General features: G+C 40.0%; 1 protein-coding gene across 2 annotated transcripts; it reads left to right on the forward strand.

Moving 5' to 3' along the window:
• On the forward strand, positions 879 to 21165 carry TCTN3 (tectonic family member 3). 2 transcript variants are annotated; one of them, XM_005698262.3, is made up of 14 exons: positions 982 to 1213; positions 1360 to 1483; positions 1790 to 1908; positions 6305 to 6432; positions 6692 to 6800; positions 6881 to 6996; positions 7481 to 7516; positions 8054 to 8134; positions 9192 to 9317; positions 10172 to 10279; positions 10916 to 11010; positions 11294 to 11447; positions 15750 to 15887; positions 20552 to 21165. In XM_005698262.3, exons 1-14 carry the CDS (start codon positions 982 to 984, stop codon positions 20786 to 20788), a joined length of 1803 nt encoding a protein of 600 aa, XP_005698319.2. In that variant the 3' UTR covers positions 20789 to 21165. The 2 variants fall into 2 exon arrangements, with proteins under 2 accessions (XP_013830613.2, XP_005698319.2); XM_013975159.2 differs by lacking the exon at positions 7481 to 7516 and having other exon boundaries at positions 879 to 1213.

Raw genomic sequence — 22823 nt, forward strand, 5'->3', positions numbered from 1 at the left:
AAAGAATCCGATTCGTCTGAGCAACTTTTACTTTCACTTTCTTTTCCTGTGCACAGTAGCCATATATAGCCTGAAGCTGCCATTCTGAGCAGTGTAGACACAGAACATTTCTTACATTGCAGAAAGTTCTATTGGCTATTGCTGCACTAGGGAGTCAGAAGAGGCACAGCACTCCTGGGAAAGAAACAAAATTTTCTAAAGAGGGCTACAAAAAGCGGCAATTTAGGGAATTTCTTGACAGTCCAGTGGGCCTTGACTATCAAATAGGCCTGGGTTCCATCCTTGGTCGGAGAACCTCAAGCCACGGCGCAATCAAAAAAAAAAAAAAGTTGCGATTTATAATAACAGCAAAAAAAAAGTCTTATCTGTCCGTTGGCTATTTTTTAAATTTAAAGAAAATGTTCTCAATGTTAAAACTGAAGGAGCTGAATCTTTCTAATGTTTTTCGCCAAAATATTACAGTTAGATGAGACTTTTTTTTTTTTTAAGGTATGTGACCTTCAGTGTACCTTCTTCCTTGAGAATATCCTTTAGAAAAGGATTCTCAGCGTTAGAATCCGGAGTGAAAAAGATGAAATTCTAGTTGCAGCCTCTAGGGTTCCCTCTATCAAGGAAGGACTCGGCCCTCTTGGAGGGAAGTCAGAGCTGCACGGGGCATTTGGCTGAACTCCTACTGCCACTCAGCGGAGAGAAGAGGCAAGGACGCCTTTGCACGTCGGTCGGTTGCCAAGCGACGGAGACCTAGCAGAGCCTGGTCGCAGGAGGAGGGCACCGACTGAAAGATGCTGAGGATTTGTAACAGCGCCGGCTTCCATTGGCTGAAGAGCTCCCGGCCATCGCCATGAGCCAATGGGTAGGCGCATACGGATGACGTTAGACGCCATGCGACTCCTTCCACACACGTTCTAGCGACGCGTCTAGCGACCGCCGAAACCTACCTCAAACCCTTTGGGGCCGGGTGGGGGTGATCTGTATTGCCCCATGTTTGGCTTGCAGCTCTCTCTACTGCAGGTGTTCTTCCTGATGGTCCCCGAGAGGGTCCTCTCTCAGCCCTCTCCGTCTCCGTCTAGGGCAGTGCCCACCCATTCGGACCTGGGGCCAAGGACGCAGGGCGGGACCCTTCAATCCTCGGAGGTGCCTGGGATCTCTACGGTGGGTCCTACTGTCGTGACCTCTTCGACACCGGGGAATAAGACCGCGGACCTCTTCCCAGGTGAGGGGAGAGGATGGGGGGATGGAAACTACCGACTTAGATCCAAGTGAATTCCCATAAAGTAAGGAGTGGGGCTGTCGAAAGAGCCTTGGAAGAGTTTAGGGATCCTCACCGCACTCACTGTGTTTTATGTTGTGCGCTCATAGTCCTACCGATCTGTGTCTGTGACTTGACTCCCGGTGCCTGCGATATAAATTGCTGCTGCGACAGTGACTGCTATCTTCTCCATCCGAGGACAGTTTTCTCCTTCTGCCTTCCAGGCAGCGTGAGGTGAGCTGCGATGTTCAGGTTGAATCCTAAAGGGGATTAAGTAATATTTGGACGTAGGAAGAGTTTTGCCTTCCTGCCTCCCACCCCCACGTCCACTCCAAGGAATGGAACTCCCTTGGTTTTTCCCAGGAGCGCTGTCCCTCTTCTGATGCTCTAAAGCAGGGCTGCCCAATAGAACAGAACCTTCGTGTTGTCCCGTGGCTGCCCAATGAGTCCTCTTTTTGGCATCTGACAGCGGTGGGGCACCCTTTTTTGGATACAATCTTCCTTCTAAATGTACCTGTTCTTCCTCCGGTTTCCTGATAGGTCTGCAAGTTGGGTGTGTGTAGACAACTCTCTTATCTTCAGGAGTAATTCCCCATTTCCTTCGAGAGTTTTCATGGATTCAAATGGAATTAAGCAGTTTTGTGTCCATGTGAACAATTGTGAGTAGAAATGTGTTGGCTTTGTATTGCCTGACATTTTTTGAGAGTTAGCTTAGTTTCTGACTTTTTTCCTTTTCTTTGTTTTTTAAACCTCCCCTCCCCCCCCCCCTTGGATGTCTATCATCCTCCCTATCCTCTACCTGTCCCCCCACCCTCTCTTTTTTCTCTTATTGGTGAACATTGGCAATCTCTTTTGCCCTACTGGCTGTGGATCAGAAAACCCATAGAGAACTTTAATTTCTGTCCACCCTCTTAGCTCAGATAATTACAGATCAACTATATCCCTGACTTGCTACAACCTCTATGAAGACACTCACTGAATTCCCAGTGCCTGACATAGGAGGCAACAATTAATATTTGGATGAATGTCTTTGACAGATGAGTCTATATCAACCTTGTTTTTATTTCATGAGGCAACAGCACAGGGGAAAGAACATTCGACTTTGGTCTCAGCCCTCCATCTACTTACTGCTGCACAGACTTGGTGGGCTTTCCTGGTGGCTGAGCAATAAAGAATCTGCCTGTGATACAGGAGCTGCAAGAGACCCAGGTTTGATCCCTGGGTCAGGAAGATCCTCTGGAGGAGGGCATGGCAACCCACTGCAGTGTTCTTGCCCAGAGAATCCCACGGACAGAGGAGCCTGGAGGGCTACAGTCCATAGGGTCACGAAGAGTTGGACATGACTGAAGCAACTTAGCACACATGCACACTTGGGCAAATCCCTTAGCATTTCCAGGCTTATTTCTTCAGCAGGAAAATGAGAAATATCACTAATCCTAAATGTGAAAGTGCTCAGCAACTGCAGAGTGTAATAAACATGAAAAGTGGTTGGTATTAAAGTTTTTAAATAGACTTAGAAATTTGCTAGTGATAATGATAACATTTCTAAAGATATACATCTGATATATATTTTTAAAATTTATTGTCTAAGAAGAAAAATAATGTTCTCACATAAAAGACTTAAATGTCCCTCATACTCTGAAGTCAGCTTATCCTGGTTTCATCTGACTGTTAGAAAATAAACTGCAAAACTGTATTTGTTTCCTAAAACAACTAGTTTGGGATTTGGGGGACTTGAATTTGGAAGCAGTTATCAGGAGCCTTGCTGCCATTCAGGTTGTGAGAAGATAAAGGGAGCAAGGCAAATGGTCCATTTTAAAATAAGTTTGCAGGACTTCCCTGGTGGTCCAGTGGTAAAAAGTCTGTGCTTCCAATGCAGGGACCCAGATTCATTCCCTGGTGAGAAAATTAAGATCCTGCCTGTCTTGAGATGCGACCAAAAAAATTAAGGTATAAAATAAGGCTGCAGCTACACCATACTTCCCAAATTTCCTATTACGTTTTACTTCCAGCCTTGTGAAAACACTCCAGGGATATCACAATAATATCCAAACTGGTGCTTCCTGCTTTTAATCCCCTCCTGCATTCCATGCTATATTGCACAGTTTCCAGACCAATGTTTCTGTACTTTCTTTCCCCACCACCACCTGAGAGCCAGTCCCTTAGGACATATAGAATACTTTCCATTGCTGTCATTTTATATGAATGTTGTGTCTCCCCAGGTAAATTGTCAGCACATAGAAAGGATGGACCATGAATTTGTCCACAGTGCTTAATATTTGCTGATAATGACCATCAGTAACAGACATTATTAGTCAGAGACTGTACAACATTGACCAAGTGGGGAAAACCCTAGACCAGGAATCAGAAGATCTCTGATCTACTCCTGGCTCTGCCAGATGGCTTTGTGGCCTTTTGCAACTCATTTACCTGTCAGGATCCGAATTTCCTAATGGGATTGGGCCACAGGACCTCTAGCCTCCTTCCACACCTGAAATTGTGTCAATCTAAGTCTAAATACCTTTAAGCCCTGTTATGTATAATATTCCATATATAATGTTGGAAATTTTAGGCAAAAATTCTATTTCTATCCTTACGCATGCTCCTTACGTGCATGATTCCTGCTTACCATCACTACCTCCAATATCCCTGCAGTGAAGTGAGAGACAAAAGGTTAACTTTCTCTTACTCAGTTAAGCCATGAAAAAATGTCCAGATGGATATTTTCTATTTCAACTTCTTTTTTAGCTTAACTCTAACTTTTCTTCTTTCATTTGTAAAGATAGATATAACTACATTTTTTTTTTTTTTAAGTGAGGTAAGTATTTCTTCCATGTGGTTTTCAGGGTATGAGTTCTGAAAGAAATAGTATATTAAACAGCTTCTGGAAGCTTCAAAATGTGAAGATTTCAGATCAGAGATGGAAGATGGTAGTCTACAGACCAGGAACTTTAGCATCACCTGTTACAGAGCAACGATTTTTTGATCTCTAATATGCACACACATCACCTGGGAGATCTCTTTGCTAACACGCACGTTCTGATTCAGTAGGTCTGGAGTGTGTCTTAAGATTCTGAATTTCTGACACTCTTCCAGGTTCTGCTGGGGCTGCTAGTCTGTGTACCGGACTTTAAGTAACACAGACCTAGGAGATACACAGAAAGTGAGTAGTGTGAAAGGCCCCACAATTGAGAGTTTTCTTCATTTCCTGTTCCATTAGAAAGCTGAAAAGTCAAATGATTAGGACCTTATGATCACAGAGGATAAAGGTCAGGCTTATGTAATATTGGCATCTTCATTAGCTTTTGGGGATGCAGATCTTGATTTCCTTTTGAATCTGTTCAGTTCAGTTCAGTTGCTCAGTCGTGTCTGACTCTTTGTGACCCCATGAATCACAGCACGCCAGGCCTCCCTGTCCATCACCAACTCCTGGAGTTCACTCAGACTCATATCCATTGAGTCAGTGATGCCATCCAGCCATCTCATCCTCTGTTGTCCCCTTCTTGTCCTGCCCCCAATCCCTCCCAGCATCAGAGTCTTTTCCGATGAGTCAACTCTTCGCATGAGGTGGCCAAAGTACTGGAGTTTCAGCTTCAGCATCATTCCCTCCAAAGAAATCCCAGGGTTGATCTCCTTCAGAATGGACTGGTTGGATCTCCGTGCAGTCCAAGGGACTCTCAAGAGTCTTCTTCAACACCACAGTTCAAAAGCATCAATTCTTCGGCTCTCAGCCTTCTTCACGGTCCAACTCTCACATCCATACATGACCACTGGAAAAACCATAGCCTTGACTAGACGGACCTTTGTTGGCAAAGTAATGTCTCTGCTTTTCAATATGCTATCTAGGTTGGTCATAACTTTCCTTCCAAGGAGTGTCTTTTAATTTCATGGCTGCAGTCACCATCTGCAGTGATTTTGGAGCCCCCAAAAATAAAGTCTGACACTGTTTCCACTGTTTCCCCATCTATTTGCCATGAAGTGATGGGACCGGATGCCATGATCTTCGTTTTTCTGAATGTTGAGCTTTAAGCCAACTTTTTCACTCTCCTTTTTCACTTTCAGCAAGAGGCTTTTTAGTTCCTCTTCACTTTCTGCCATAAGGGTGGTGTCATCTGCAGATGACCATAATTCTGAAGAATGAAAGAAACTAGTATGGGCCATTGTATGCTACATTCTTTTTTCAAGTTAGGAGAAAACTTGGATGGTAAAGCAGAGTGTTGTTTATCACAAGCCACACTCTGGGCAGGGGACAATGTCAGAGGCCTTTATCTGCATCTCTTTCCTGGTTCTGAAGTGCCATAAGAAGATGGCTGCAGGAGTTTGGAAAGATTTATATATTGCTATAATATAAATTATACAATTGTTACCAAAATAACCTTTGGGTGGGTACTTGAAAAATCTTGAATGTAGAAATTATAATGTGAAAAGAATAAAAGATGACAAATCCATATATTTGAAAGATGGAAACTTTATTATGAGGACTAGTCAGCTGAAGTTTAGAGGAAACCGGAAGACTTGGAGAGGACAAGTCAGATATTGTCTCCAACTCTGCCATATTCCTGTGGAGACAGTACCATTTTGTGGTTCTAGAGACTCACCTAGAATGGGACAGATGCGCACATTACCGAGACTCCTATTTTCATCACAGATTGCTAACCCTCATATTCCTGACATCAGAGACTTGGAACTGACTGGCACTCATTGGTCATATTCTTGTCTCAGATCTTAATACTTAAAGAGTAATTCAATTAACAGATTATAAATAAACTATAAGGTAATAGAAATCAAAATCATTATTGTCTCTGAAGATGGCACATTGATTGGGAAACTTCTGGGGAAAATCTATAACTTAATCTGAGTGGTAATAAAAAAAGTGTATAAATGTTTAAAAATTCTTGAGTTTATGCTTAAGATTAGTGCACTTGCATACTTTACTGTGCATATCTTATGCCTGAATAAAAATATTTTTAAAGATTAGTTTCTTGGTATTCCAGTTACATAAAAATGAACGATTTTCTTTTATCTAACCCACCTTTCTTTTAAAAAATATTTTAGCAAGATTAAACTATCTCCAGAAGCTCCAAAAGGTCAATGCAACCAACTTCCAGGCCCTGGCTACAGAGTTTGGAGGTGAATCATTCACTTCAACATCCCAAACCCAATCTCCACCACCTTTCTACAGGGTGAGCCTGGGGAAGGGGAGGGGTTGTTTGGTTGGTTTTTCTCCTCATACTGACAACTGACCTAGTATCTTAGAGGTGCCCACTTCAAAGTTAAGGTAAGCCATGACCTTTACCTAGCCATTACCTAGGTAAGCCATTGTCAGCTCTCTTGGAGGGAAGTATTGTCCACTTTAACTGAGTTAACTTTTGTTTCTTATTCTTTTCTGGTGGAGTTCAGTCCAATCTCACTGTGAATAAATTTCTGCTCTCCTTTGTTTAGGCTGGCGACCCCATTGTGACTTACTTCCCCAAGTGGTCCGTAATAAGCTTACTGCGGCAGCCTGCAGGAGTCGGAGCTGGGGGGCTCTGTGCTAAGAGCAATCCTGCAGGTGAGTCCAGAACACCAGTGCTACCCTTTTTGTTAAACTTAAAAATAGGCTTTGTTATTTACCACTACCTTAATTCTAAGGTTTCCTGGAGAGTAAAAGTACAACCTGTGCTCGTTTCTTCAAGAATCTGGCAGATAGCTGTACCTCGGATCCTGCCCTCGACGCTGCCTCTTACTATAACTTCACAGTCTTGAAGGTGGGTATCCCTTCTTTCCCCACTGTCACCACTGTGGACTTAAAAGTCACCATGCTTCCCACTTTCGGGTTGTTGGGAAAGCACTGAACTGGAAGTCAGAATGCCTGAGCTACATAAAAGGCAGAAGGCCAAGAAGCCCTATTATCTGAAGAAAGATGAAAGAATTAGGGTTAGGTAGCCAGGATGAAAGATTCTCACCCTCCCAGCTAATGGAATTCACTAGGGGAGGTAGGAGAGGGGGACATCACTGTTTCACCAAAACGTCCTGCTTTTGCTGTTTGTTAGACCTCTGCTCAGAGGAGGTGGGCATCGTAGTCCATCTAGCCTCCCCTCAGTCTACTCCTGGCATTTGAGTGTAAGGAAGAATCAGGTAGGAAAAAAAAGTTGATTTTTTTTTTTCTCCCACAAATGTGAAACCACAAGCTCCTGGAGATTTTATGTAAGATATACACACACTCATGTCCTTGCTGTTCTCTTATACTAGGTTCCCAGAGGTATGAGTGATCTACAGAACATGGAGGTATGATGCTTTTTATCAGGAAAAAGAAAAAGAGAATATTTGATTCCTTTGCATCTGAGGCAGTTTCACTCTAGATTGTAATGGTAAAAGAGAATTATATGTGATGTATTAAGTGTTCAAGAATGAGTCTGAAACAGTATCTGTGTGTTAATAAGTATCATATGAAGTAAGAGTTCATAAGGTATTAGCTAAGTTTGAGAAACTTTGGGTTAAATAAATTTAAACCTTATATTTAGGATGTAGTTCTTAAAGTTTTTAATATACTAGAAAGCCTTCTCAATCTCTAAGAGGGATGTGTTAGATATAGTATTTCTAAAACTTATTTGACCAAGGAGCCTTTGTTTTATATCTAATACTAGTAATGTTCCCAAAAATAGTTTTGGAAAGTGTTGAATAACAGTGACTTTTGACCTGAAGTGGTAGACTGGCAACGGAAGGAGAAAGGAAGGTGATTGTCAAAAAAGGAAAAATACTCATTTCAGCATAATACATAAGCTAGAAGAGGAAATGCTTTCTTCTGCCTCTTTCCCTTTCCAGTTCCAGGTACCTGTAACACCTGTCTCACAGGCTGGCTCTCCTGTGTTGGCCGGAAACACTTGTCAGAATGTTGTTTCCCAGGTAGGGACGCTGACGTCAGATTCTGGACTAATGTATGTTGATCAGCATTACCGAGGTGCTTCATCTTCCATTAAGTACCAGACCAACCCCACGTGAATTTGTGTGCATTATCTGAAACTTAACATGTCAAAAACTGAGCCCAACGTATTTCAGTCGTTTCCATTGTTACTGTCCTCTGTCATTTCATGTCCAGAATATTAAGATTCTTTATCATTCTTCTTTCTTTGCCCATGTGCAGTCTGTTCCAGTTTTTACTGACCACAGTTTGTTTTGTTGACAAAATCAGTATCATCTGAAAGTCTGAAATAGACTCGTCAACTTCTTTTCCTCTCTCTTCTAATCAACAAACAAAAGTAAGAATTATTGGAAAGCATCATTTTAAAACCTGTGCTCAGAAATCTAAGGTTACCTTTACCTTTTTATGACTTTCATCTCCAGCTACTGTCTTAACTTATCCTCAGACATGGTGAAAGCGAAGTAACCAGATTTCCGTTCCATGTTCACTTCTGCCTGTGCTCCTACTCACTTTCTCTGCATGCAATCAAAATTTATGTTTCTTCCCTTTCAATTCTTACCATAAATTCACCTCTCCCATGAACTCTTTCAAAGAGCTCTATTCAATTTCTTTTTTCATGTGTAGATACAATATGAAGTCAACTTTTATCTTTTCATAATATTTGTATGTGGCATTTTTAAGATAACACTTTTAGTCTCCCTCATCCGGTTATTTTTTTAATTTAGATAAAATTGATATATAAATTATATCAGTTTTAGGTATACAGCATAATGATTTGATACGTGTATATACTGTGAAACAATTACCACGATAAATTAGCATTCATCACCACACATAGTTACAATTTTTTTCTTGTGATGAAGACTTTTAAAATCTGCCATCTTAGCAGCTTGCAAATACACAATGCAGTATTGTTAACTATAGTCACCATTCTGTTCCCTTATTCAGTTACAGGAAAACCCTTAAAGACAAGAAATCTGTCCTAAACATAATTGACCCACAAAATATTTTTAATTAATTGATTTTACTTTTGTATTTCAGGTCATCTATGAAATAGAGACCAATGGGACTTTTGGAATCCAGAAAGTCTCTGTCAGTTTTGGACAAACGAACCTGACTGTTGAGCCAGGCACTTCATTACAGCAAGATTTCATCATTCACTTCAGGGTTAGGGTTCTTCTCTTATAGAGGACCAAGAAGAAAGAAGTATTGGGTTAGGAATAGTTCCCCTGCTTCTGTAATACACGTAAGATAGAATAAGAATATGAAGGCCTAGTTCAGTCTGTCAACTGAAGTCTCAAAATTTAATATTCTATAATTTAACTTCGAGTGATAAGGATTCAGCAATGTTTATTCATTAGCATATTCCCCCAGCAAAGCAGGACTTTACTCACAAATCCAAACACTTTTTAAATAGTCATTTTGAATCATAAACTCAGCTAAAATCCCACACAAATTCTTTAACTAGCTTTTTTCATGTTTCTGGGCATTTGGCATTTTATTCATGTCGTGCTTAAGTTTCTAGTCTTGATCACCACCTTTTGACTTTCTTCTACTTTCTTTCCTTGTGAACATAGCAGAATCCAGTTTCTTCTCAACTCTACCCTCAAGTGATTCACTAAATCCCATGTCACTCAGAGTTCATCTGTGGAACAAATATAGTTAATTAAAATATAGTTCTAAATTACATTTAAACTCCTCTGATTCTAGCTACACTGAACATAGCCCTGAGTTAATTGTAATTTTGACAAACAGGATTGAGAGATCTTTGATAGATCTTTAGTTGCAATCCTTGGTAGAAGGAGTGTTCAGATGGATGTGAATAAGGATTTATTTTAGTGAATTAAAAAAAGTAAAAGATGCTGGAGGAGCAATTTTTGCAAAATGCTACACTTTGGAAGGAGGCGAGATTGTTCAGTGCAGCTAACCTGCAGCATTGCCTTAAGGAAGAGTATGAGGCCACACCGGAAAAGTGAGTGAGCATCTTTCTTCATTCTGACTTTCCTTCACTCTTTCTGCAGGCTTTCCAGCAGAGCACAGCTGCTTCTCTTACTGGGTCTAGAAGTGGGAATCCTGGCTATATTGTCGGAAAGCCACTCCTGGTTCTAACTGGTGATATAAGACACTCAGTATCCTTTTTGGGTATCTGGGTGGCCTACTACAGCCTAATGAGAAAAGCTTTAGTTACTGACCTTTCTCCAATTCTGTGATTCCTCCATTTTTTAGGTATTGAGGATTTCCTTTGTTGTTTACTTGCTGTATCTGATTCTTGAGACCCCATGGACTATAGCCCGCTAAGCTCCTCTGTCCATGGGATTTTCCAGGCAAGAATACTTGAGTGGGTTGCCATTTTCTTCTCCAGGGGATCTTTCTGACCCAGGGATCAAACCCATGTCTCCTGCATTGGCAGGCAGATTCTTTACCACTGAGCCACCAGGGAAGCCCCAAGGACTTCCTTTACTGAACTATTAATATATTATGTTCTCAAACGCAGATGCTATCAAAGGCTTTAGAACTTATATTAGACTGGCTGAAGGTGAGGATCCTGACTGAATTGTGTTTAATGATATATTTAAGGTATATGGTCATTTTTGGAAAAACAATAATTCCCCATGTTTTCACTGCCAGAGGGAAACAAAAATGTTACTTGAATAATATCATGATATTAGTAAAGTACCAAAGTGTTAAGCAAATATTAAGAAGCATACATTTTCCAATCAGCCTACTTTTTCTTTTATGATCTTGACCATCCCTTTCCACCTCAGATGACCCTCTTACAGAGCCAGGGTGATGGCACTTGCTCTGTTAAGAGACACGAAGTACAATTTGGAGTGAATGCAATATCTGGATGCAAGCTCAGGTAATTCTTTGCTTCCACATCATTTCTAGCAAATTTGTCTCTACCTGTAGGGAATATGTGATGTGGCAACTTTTATATTTTGAATTAGAGTTCAGAGAATGTTAGGAATAGTCTTTAAATAATATTAATGTTGCTAAGAGGTTTTTTTTTTTTTTTTTTGAGTCTTATATACCTATGAAGGATTATTTCCCATAGTTTATTTTTTGGTATTATTTCTAATGTTTGAATGAATTACATTATGATGTTAGCACTGGACTCCAGACTCCGAGGTGTTTGATTTTAGGCTGAAAAGGGTGGACTGCAGCCACTTGCAGCAGGAGATTTATCAGGCTCTTCATGGAAGTCTCAGACCAGAGCACATTGCCATCTTTGGAAATGCTGACCCAGCCCAGAAGGGAGAGTGGACCGAGATCCTCAGCAGGAACTACAATGTTTCAGTAAGGAAAGAAATACACATTCTGACAAAAGCTTACTTTCCTCCTTTATTTATTAAGATTAAAACCAGACCTGTTTCCATAGTTGGTTTGGTTGCCACAGAAGAAAGATAATGTGGTTGTCCTAAAAGAAAGACTGTAAGAAATCATGGCCATCTGAAGTCATCATTTCAGGTCAGGTCAGGGTGTGTGTGTGTGTGTGTGTGTGTGTGTGTGTGTGTGTGTGTGTGTGTGTGTGTGTGTGTGTGTGTGTGTGTGTGTGTGTGTGTGTGTGTGTGTGTGTGTGTGTGTGTCTGTGTGTGTGTGTGTGTGTCTGTGTGTGTGTGTGTGTGTGTGTGTGTGTCTGTGTGTGTGTCTGTGTGTGTGTGTCTGTGTGTGTCTGTGTGTGTGTGTCTGTGTGTGTGTCTGTGTGTGTGTGTCTGTGTGTGTGTCTGTGTGTGTGTGTCTGTGTGTGTGTCTGTGTGTCTGTGTGTGTGTCTGTGTGTGTGTGTGTCTGTGTGTCTGTGTGTCTGTGTGTGTGTCTGTGTGTGTGTCTGTGTGTGTGTCTGTGTGTGTGTGTGTGTCTGTGTGTCTGTGTGTGTGTGTGTCTGTGTGTCTGTGTGTGTGTGTGTCTGTGTGTCTGTGTGTGTGTGTGTCTGTGTGTGTCTGTGTGTGTCTGTGTCTGTGTGTGTCTGTGTGTCTGTGTGTCTGTGTGTGTCTGTGTGTCTGTGTGTGTGTCTGTGTGTGTGTCTGTGTGTGTGTGTGTGTGTGTGTGTAAAACTTTCCTTACTTAGAGAAAAATCTCAAGGTAGAAGGTCTAGAGAATAGTATTAATGAAAAATAAAAGCCTCAATATCCACTACCCCTGACGAAATCTCATTCAGCTCTTTTCTGTTTTTATTCTTTCCGGTGGCCACATCAGCGCTCGGCCGGTGTACCTCTTGATTCCAGTCTAAGTAAAATAGCGAAATCTGTGTGTCAGAGCAAAAGAAAGAAATCTACTTCCTCTTTTGCCCCCTCTAGCCTGGAGAATTCCATGGACTGTACTTTCACTTTCCCTCCTGGCTTTAATCAACTGTATCTTTAATTTTATTTCCTTTCACTTAAGCTTTTTATTTCTTGTGTAAGTAATACATATGCTTGGCTCAAAATTCCAAAAGTACAAAAATAAAACTCTTTCTCAAGATAGCTCTTCCCTTCCACAGAGGCAGAGTTATTACTTTCTTTCCTTCCAGAGATATTACATGCTTACACAAGAAAATACTCATCTTTTTTTTTTTAATCCAAATGATGTAAGATCATAAATACTGCTCTGCACTTTGCTTTTTTCACTTGATCTTGAGAGTTTATTCCATATCAGTATATAATAAGCTTCCTCATCCTTTGCATGGTATAGTTGCATTTTATTCCATTATATGGATAAACCATAAATTATTTAGGCAGAACATTCAGGTTGTTTTCAGCCTTTTGCTATTATATACAGTGTGGCATTTTATAACCTGGTTCAGGCACAATTTTGTACATGTGAAAGTAAGCCTATATGAAAAATCTTAGAAGTAGAATTGCTAGATCCAAAGGTATATGCATTTACATTTTTAATATATATTGCAAATTTATTTCCCATACAGGTTGTACCTATTTACAGCCCCACTATCCATCTATGGGATGGCTTGTTACCCATACCCTCAATACTGGGTTATCAAGCTTTTAAGCTTTGCTTATCTGATAAGTGAAAATTAATATCCCATTGTAGTTTTCTTTTTCTCCTACTCTGAGTAAGGTTGAGTATCTTGACATACACTTGAATAATTCTTATTTTCTTCACTATGATTTATTAATATCTTTTTATTACTAGCCATTTTTATTGAATTACTAGCCTTATGACTTGTAGAAGATCTTTGAGTATGTGAGAAATTGTCTCTTTTCTGTTATGTGATTTATAGATATTATTTCCCAGTTTGTCATTTGTCTTATGACTTTGTTTATGGTTTTTATGCCACACAGAAGTTGATTTTTATATTGTGAGATTTATCAGTCTTTTTTTTCAACTTTTGAATTTTGGTTCAGACTTGGAAGGCCTTTCCTCTTAGATTTTATTTTTAAAGTGCCCCCTTTCCCTTTCTCAGCACTATTATGACTTTATGCCTTGTATACTTCTTTCCTTTTAGTGAGACTTGGGGGATAAGTAGATGCATGTACTTGATGCAGCCCTTGGACAACTGTAGTCAAATTAAGTTTTCTTAAACCTCATAAGGCCATACCTAGGGAGCATGGTTTGGGGTGATACATAGCTGAGTATTAAGAAATGGTTAGTGAACAGGACTGAGATTATAGCGGAATTTACTCTATGGTTCTTAAACCTACTATTTACATTTTTAAATCACATTTTTGTAGAATATTTGATAACATGGAAAAATTTTCCTAATATAGATAGAATAAATGAAAGGAAAAGTGTTCTAAAATATTTGGAAAAAACACATGAAAAGGTCATTAGTCAACATCATTAGCCATTAAGGGAATGCAAAACCACAAAGACATACCAATTCATACCCACTGGGATGGCTATAATTTTAAAAATGGATAATAACAAGAGTTGGCAGCAATGTGGAGAAATTGGAACCCTCAGACATTGCTGGTGGGACTACAAAATAGTAGAGCCAATTTGAAAAGAGTTTGACAGTTCCTGAATAAATTGAACATAAACACAGACTCTTCCCCTCTTCCTAGTTTAGACGTGTTATTGCCTATGTCTAAGTCTTACTATAAATAAAAAGTGTTATGTTAGAAAAACAAGGCATATTTGAGGATGATTGGTTTTGCTAAGTTAACTTCCTGATTTATGTCCTCACTTCCACCAGTCCTTCCTGCATCTTAGAATTAATTGTCCTGGAGTCAGACTGCTTAGTTGGGCTTCATAATGTAACCCTGAAACATCCTTCCTTAATCTTTCCACTGTTCCTGCGTTCAGATCCATTGCTTCAGTCAAGTGGTCTGCCCAGGGCCAGTGCCTCACACATGCCTGGCACGTAGGAGACATAACAACTGTACTTAATCAGTAACTGCCCCTTCATGGCATGTGCTATTCTAGTTGCGTACCATTTTATGTGCCATCTCTCTACCTAAATTTTCCTTTAGACACCATTTCCTCCATCACGTATTACTCATCCCGGTTCTGTAAAGCCATCCTCAACCGGCAATGGCTGCTGCTTCTGGCATTCCACAATAGTGACTCCACCACTCACTGAGCACTTCTTATAACTACTGTACATAGGCTTATTTGTGTTTTATTTATCTCTATGTTAGTATTTCCATTTTATTTTCTATTTTAGTATTTCCATTTTAGAATATTATCTTTTTTAAGATCATGGACAATAATAACCTTGGATATGCAGGTGACACCACCCTTTTGGCAGAAAGTGAAGAGGAACTAAAGAGGTTCTTGATGAAAGTGAAAGAGGAGAGTGAAAAAGCTGACTTAAAACTCAACATTCAAAAAACTAAGATCGTGGTATCTGGTCCCATCACTTCATGGTAAATAGATGAGGAAACAATGGCAACAGTGATAGACTATTTTTTGGGCTCCAAAATCACTGCAGATGGTGACTGCAGCCATGAAATTAAAAGACACTTGCTCCTTGGAAGAAAAGCCATGACCAACCTAATCAGCATATTAAAAAGCAGAGACATTACTTTATCAACAAAGGTCTGTCTAGTCAAAGCTATGGTTTTTCCATGGTAGTCATGTATGGATATGAGACTTGGGCCATAAAGAACCTGAGTGCCGAAGAATTGATGCTTTTGAACTGTGGTGTTGGAGAGGACTCTTGAGAGTCCCTTGGACTCAAGGAGATCCAACCAGTCCATCCTAAAGGAAATCAGTCCTGAATATTCATTGGAAGGACTGATGCTGAAGCTGAAACACCAATACTTTGGCCACCTGATGCAAAGAACTGACTCATTGGAAAAGACCCTGATACTGGGAAAGATTGAAGGTGGGAGGAGAAGGGGACAACAGAGGATGAGATGGTTGGATGGTATTATTGACTTGATGGACATGAATTTGAGCAAGCTCCAGGAGATGGTGATGGACAGGGAGGCCTGGTGAGCTATAGTCCATGATGTCGCAAAGAGTCAGACATGACTGAACAACTGAACTGAACAATAACATGACCTCTTATGAACTTTTGTGTCCTTTCCCTAAGCCACACTGTCTTCTCTGTTATTGTGTAATGTTTAAGAAACAACAGCTACTTAATGCATGATAAATATTAATAACTATAGGCAACCATGAGCAATTACATCAAATGCTTCTTTACTCTCCTGCAGGCTATGCACTGTACTTCCTGCTGTGTCGTACCAGTTTCCCTGGAGATCCAGATACTGTGGGCATATATAGGCCTCCAGTCCAACCCACAAGCTCATGTGTCAGGAGCCCGATTTCTATACCAATTCCAGTCCATACAGGTAAGCCTTGCAAAGCCTAGATTATTATATCAGTCATTTGATGACCAGTTAATTTTTTAACTTCCTGAGAGTCAATTTATGCTATCAGCCAAAATCTAATGTTTGGTCAGAATGAGCTGGAACAATTAACTTTCAAGTAGATCCTCCCTGCCTGGTTACTGAAATTAACATGTTTTCATGGTAAATACAATCTATATTTTTGCCCCCTGTTTTTTTTAAATTTCATGACCACAGTATAGGTTACTTTGTTTTAAATTATCATACTATAGTTACTATATACTGCTTGATTCAACCACAGAAAAGATATTCTTTCTATATATTCAGTGACAGTCACACATTTGTTAGTCTCCAGCCTGTTGGTTGCTGTTAAAGTTACTACTGTGGCTAGTTTGTAATCATCAATTCTTGGCTGATTGTACTCCATTAAAATAAATAATTTTAATATGTAGTAAACATATACCTGCTGTTTACGATGTGCCTTAGGACAGTTTAGCAACTGCCTACAGCTAAGGGAAGTTCAAAAATAAAATGATTAGGTCCTGGTGAACTTCATGTATGAACTGGTATACCAGATTATTATTTTTTAATGGAAATTAAAACTAATTGAAATTGTTACCTGTAAGTCATTGATTTTACCTCCCAGAAGAGAAACTAGAGACTACATTTAAGTCAGAAGTAAAATACCTTTAGCTCTTCCCTTACACAGTTGAGCACCTTAGCTCTTTATGCCTATAAATGTGTTAAAACTCGTTATCAGAAACTGTGTTAATGGGAACATTCCATTCTTTCTGTGTTGGCTTACTGAATAAAACAGAACTCTTTCTGTAAGATTCATTTAACCTGTTACAGATATGGCACTGAATCTATTGTTTTATATTTATGAACTGTATCTTTATTCATGAATACCTGTGTAGTTTGGGAATACACCTACAGGATTGTTCTTTTTATTTTCTTGAATCTCTGGTTTTCTTAGGCCTTGACATTACCCAGTGCCTCTGTCTTTTCCAGGTATTTTTAATCACTGTATTTTTCTAGTATTTAATAGAGGTTAGCTTTTCAGGTTAGTCTGTCCCCTCTACAAAACCACACTTACAGTCTTTCACATCTAACTGTCCTAAGTGGTTGACAGCTGAGAATTTCAGTGGTGCTTCATTTGTGCATAACTGAAGACACAATTTCTATTGCCAGTGATGGAGCAAAATTTAACCCTGCTGAATTTATTGAGGGGTGATTTGGGATATGCCAAATCATGTGGCTTTACTTAGTGTGATTTAAATGATTTGCAAAGGTAATTTTGATTATACAAAAATGTTCACTCGAGAAGCTTGCTTCCATGAAAGATGATACTATGCCCTTGTAAAAATAAAAGGAGTTAGGAATCAATAGTGTCATATCAGAGAAAGTTCAGTTCAGTTCAGTCGCTCAGTCATGTCTGACTCTTTGCGACTCCATGAATCGCAGCACGCCAGGCCTCCCTGTCCATCACCAACTCCCGGAGTTCACCCAGACTCATGTGGATCGAATCCAGCCATCTCATCCTCTGTCGTCCCCTTCTCCTCCTGCCCCCAATCCCTCTCAGCATCAGGGTCTTTTCCAATGAGTCAACTCTTCGCATGAGGTGGCCAAAGTATTGGAGTTTCAGTCCTTCCAATAGCAAATGCAAATAATTCTATAATAGACAGTTTTATCATCTGTATTGAAATTTTTTTACTACAGTCTTGAATGGAAATTTTCTCCTGAAGTCACATAAGCACTCATTTTTTCTTTATGTGTTTATACTGATTATTTGTCCTTAATTTTAAATCACTTTGCTTTATCTGCACAGGCCTGTCTCTCAGGACTTTCTGTGCAAATTTTTCTCATCATAGCAAGAGCCTATTCAAAGAAAACTAGTATACATGTTCCAAAGTGTCTAAAGTAATCAGAGGAAGAGCTAATTAAGGAGATATTTTGCTGAAGGTGTATCTTCTGCAGTTCTTCTCCTTACCCCACGGGCCATCCTTTTAAAGTTTGTAGTTGACAGTGGTCTCACCTAGGCTGTGTCAGTCAGCTCAGTGTGTCTGAATGATGGCATAAAACTAAAGCTGAGTAGCAGACAAGCAGCCTGTAGCCTGTTTAGCCTGTAGACTTGTTTTGTTTGATCTGCAAAGCATTTTGTTTTTTTAAATTTGTGTCAGCATTTAAAAATCAAGAAATTTTACCTTGACATCCAGATCTCTGACTTGTCTTGAAAATCTGGTGATAAGAGATCCTACACTCCTTCATGGCATAAAATCTGCCACCACATGGTGAAAGTGAAGGTCACTCAGTCGTGTCTGATTCTTTGCAACACCATGGACTCTACAGTCCATGGAATTCTCCAGGCCAGAATACTGGAGAGGGTAGCCTTTCCCTTCTCCTGGAGATCTTCCCAACCCAGGGATCGAACCCAGGTCTCCCACATTGCAGGTAGATGCTTTACCAGCTGAGCCACAAGGGAAGCAAGAATATTGGAGTGGGTAACCTATCCCTTCTCCAGTGATCTTCCTAACCCAGGAATTGAACCAGGGGCTCCTGCACTGCGGGTAGATTCTTTACCAACTGAGCTATCAGGGAAGTCATACTGAATGTGATTGCCACTAATAAAATACTTCCTTCACACAGCCTGCAGCTACCCACCCTTACGTGCCCCACTTCTCTCATTTAGGTTATCTGTTTAGGCTGGTAGGTATTTATGTTTCTACACCTTGAAGTGAAGGCTCTCTGAAGTTTGAACTGAACTGTCAAAATGACTTTTCATTGTATAAATGTAGCTTTGGAAACACTTTAAATTCCTCTCACTACAAAAAGTAAAATAGGAGCATGTTTGGAATGTTCCCAAGAACAAACTACAAAATAAAGAAGAATTTAAGCAAAACATTGTGTAGACTTACATCTTCTTGTATGATAATAATAATTGAAAAACATTTATTGAACATTTACTATATGACAGGCACTGGTAATATTTTTTGTAAGTATTTTTTAAATAAGTATTGAATTCTCACAACAAACTCATTAAGTAAATACAGTTTATTTACATGATACTCTGCTATTTATGTTTTTGTACTAATTGGGCCTTTACAAGATTATAGGACTGCCAGATATCAGTATCTTTTTGTCTTTTTGTCTTTTTGTTGGGAATGCTACTTTTCTCAAGAAAAAAAAAAAAAACAACCCTGCTGGCTCCCAACTAAAGGGTATGTGGATAAGAGCATCTCTTAGCATTTTGAAGCCAGACTGGGGCAAGGTATTTCATTATGCAGAGTAATTTCCCTATTTTTGGTTCCTTACTTCACTCTGTCCTTTCTATATATCCTGAAATCCAGAATTTCTCTGGTTTAAATTTTCCAGTCTCTCTTTCACTTTCAGTAATAAACTCCTCCCCGTTTTTTTAAATCTGGTTAGTCTCAGCCAGTCTTCAGTGGCTGGAATCAGGAAACCCTTGGCATCTTCAGCCTAAGCTGGCTGTACTTAGAATGCATGTGGGGGCTTTCAGAGCCACAGAAAGTGAAAGTGAAGTAGCTCAGTCGCGTCCGACTCTTTGAGACCCCGTGGACTGTAGCCCTTCAGGCTCCTCTGTCCACGGGATTCTCCAGGCAAGAATACTGGAGTGGGTTGCCATTTCCTTCTCCAGGTGATCTTCCCGACCCAGGGATCGAACCCAGGTCTCCTGAATTGCAGGCAGACACTTTAACCTCTGAGCCACCAAGTTACATTCTGGGAAGCCACAGAAGTTACATTAATTGTATACCAAGCCCTGCATGAATGTCACTGTTTTAAAAAAAAAAGTCCAAAGAGTTAGTATGACATGCAAAATTATCACAGCACTGGCCCCACATTCATTTTAAAAATATCTATAGAAGGGTTATACCAAGCAAAATTATGTTCCTAGAACCTGACATTTACTGTTGCCAAAGGCCAAAGCTGAGATAATATGTGGCATCAGAGTGAAGACAGAAACAAGATAGTTACTTACTGTCAAATTATAATCAAAAGTCTGCCTGGTGAACAGAGTTGGAACAAAGGGAATGAATTCAGTTTAGATAAACATGATTCCAGTCATCAGGCTGCAACCATATCTACCCAAAGCTACACCTGCTAGATTAGATACTTGAGTCAGCTTGACAAGGTCCCTTTTCCTGGGAGCATCGTTTTCATTTGACTTGAATTGATTAGGAGGATCCTTTCTAACTCTGAGATTCTGTGAATCTTGATTTTTTTTAAAAAAAATCTACATTGCTGAAGCTCTTTACCTTTTCCATGAAGTTTCATGTTTCTTTCTACAACTGAAGAAGGAAGAAAATTGCTACTACTGCATGCACTAGTACACGTGTACTGTTTCAGAGCCTGGAGCTGTTTGGGACATGATAAGGTAGAGCTGCTAAACATGTAACAGAAGCAGTGGCTTCTCTGTTATCAGGCCAGCTCCCCAGCCAGGGGAAGCTGGAGTTAGTCTTTTGGTAGGTGTAAGTGTTCATAATTGTGGTGCAACTGTTGCTAAGTAAGTAATTTCCTGTGTCTCAGAAAGAGAACTGCATAGCAGTTTGTTTTGGGTCTTTATTCAGGGAAGTAATAATAACATTCAAATTGGAGGGCTATTTGAATGGGTGCCAAGCACTGACCTGTCATGGGCATTCTTCCTGCAGGATTCCCAGCCTGAAACAGAAGTACCTTTGAAAACTGTGGTGACCTTTGTGGACATTACCCAGAAGCCAGAGCCTCCAAGAGGCCAACCCAGAATGGACTGGAAATATCCATTTGACTTCTTTTTTCCCTTCAAAATGGCATTTAGCAGAGGAGAAGGCTCTCAGAAAGGCTCCATCTTTGCCATTATTATCTTGTGTCTCTTACTGCTTGGAGTTCTCAACCTAGAGACTGACTGAAGAAAGGAGAAGAATCAGATTTCAGTTTTCCCCATGGGAAGTTCTGAAGCAGCCTGCTTATTTTGGCTAAACAGATCCTCACCTACTCATGACCAGAGGGCAGCATTTGGGAAAACAGAGGACCTATCTGAAGGAGTGGAATTGCTAGGCCATATGGCAACTTTATGTTTAATTTACTGAGAAACTGCCACACTACTTTCCAGAGTGGCTGTGCCACCAGCAATATATGAGGGTTCCAGCTTCTCCACATCCTTTGCTATTGTTTTTATTTTAGCCATCCTGGATAATGGGTGTAAAATGGTCTCATTGTGATCTACCATACCTTTTTAAACTATAGTATATGAGATCTGTCGACAAAAAAAAGATTTACAACTTTAGAGTTGTGAGTTAAGTTTTATTTGGGGCAAAATGAGGACTGCAGCCCAAGAGGCAGCATCTCAGATAGCTCTAAGAGACTGCTCCAAAGCAGCAGTGGGAGAAAGAAATATATAAGGTTTTGGTGAAGGGGGAGTTCAATACCATGAAGCACTCATTTTACAAAAGGCTTTTTGTTAGTCATGAGGGTCTGATGTCACCATGAAGGGATTTAGGGCTTCTCTAGGTATGAGGAGATTGAGATCATAAAATCTATTCCTAAAAACATCCAACTATCTAAAGACCTGTGCCACCAGATTCCCTGGAGCACAGAGTGCCCCCCTCCACCCTGAACTCCCTCGGGGGTTGTTGAAGGTCATCAGCTACAGCAGCATGGGGTTCAGTCTCCGCACAGGCAGATGGCACACGCCTCTGTTGTTCAGTCACTGGCAATGCTCTTGGTAAGTGCCAATTTGTAGTTGATAGATCTTATACCAGAAGCGAGCACATCTGCTTTTCTAAGGCAGGAATGCCCCCAAGTATTCTTTTCCTCTCTACCTCTCTGCTAATTTGATTTATAAGCCAAGTTTAGTTTATAAGCCAAGATTCCAATTAGAAAGCTGCTTAATTAACATAGGTAAGATTTTATGGTGATCTTCAGTCACTCTTATTTATAACAGACCTATGTGAAACTTTATTCTCGTCTAAAGAATAATGCAGTCTTCTTGCCTCCCTTTATTTATACATGACATCTCTCACTGCACAAGTCCTCTGCTGTAATCTTGTATTCAATTTAAGGACCAAGTTTTACTGTAAAGGGGTATGTACAATCTGGATAGAATGAAACTAAAATCCCAGGTAGTCCATTGTAGATGTAGAAAAACAGGTACTCTCAAATACTTTTAGACAGAATGTAAACTAGTAGACACTTGGAGAGAGGGGCAAATAATTATTTAATATGTATCAAAAGCCTTAAAAATGTTCATAAACTTTAACCCAACAATTCCATTTATTAAATATTATGGGGTGGGGGAATGTCCCAACAATAGGGGATTAGTTAAATCAACTATGATGCAACCATAGATTGAAATGTCCTACAACCACTGAAAATTGACTACACCAGTCCTTATTGCCATATGAAAATACTCATGATCTATTTTTAGTGAATAAAATAGGCCATGAAATAGTACATATACTTTACAGTCCTAATTTTGTAAAACAAAAATATTTATACATATGTACTTAGGCAAACAAAAGTCTGAAAGACTGCTGCTGCTGCTAAGTCGCTTCAGTCATGTCCGACTCTGTGCGACCACATAGACGGCAGCCCACCAGGCTCCCTCATGCCTGGAATTCTCCAGGCAAGAACACTGGAGTGGGTTGCCATTTCCTTCTCCAATGCATGAAAGTGAAAAGTGAAAATGAAGTCACTCAGTCGTGTCCGACTTTTCGTGACCCCGCGGACTGCAGCCTACCAGGCTCCGCCATCCATGGGATTTTCCAGGCAAGAGACAGACAAAAGTCTGAAAGACTAGCATGTCTAAAATGGGACTCTTTCTCTTGATAAGCATTTCTGATTTTTATGATCAGAAAATAAAACTATTTTAAATGAAATAATTTGCTCTTCAGAAAAAAACCCTCCCTGTTTATCATATATAGGGATGTTTCTTATTTATGAATA

This window comes from Capra hircus, chromosome 26 (assembly GCF_001704415.2).
Source record: "Capra hircus breed San Clemente chromosome 26, ASM170441v1, whole genome shotgun sequence".
NCBI lineage: Eukaryota > Metazoa > Chordata > Mammalia > Artiodactyla > Bovidae > Capra > Capra hircus.

Bases quoted from the DNA above. Each gene is read 5' to 3' on its own strand.
- TCTN3 (XM_005698262.3), top strand. From the start codon at position 982: ATGTTTGGCTTGCAGCTCTCTCTACTGCAGGTGTTCTTCCTGATGGTC. The intron at 1,214-1,359 runs GTGAGGGGAGAG...GTGCGCTCATAG, and splicing joins GACCGCGGACCTCTTCCCAG to TCCTACCGATCTGTGTCTGT. The intron at 1,484-1,789 runs GTGAGCTGCGAT...GTTTCCTGATAG, and splicing joins TGCCTTCCAGGCAGCGTGAG to GTCTGCAAGTTGGGTGTGTG.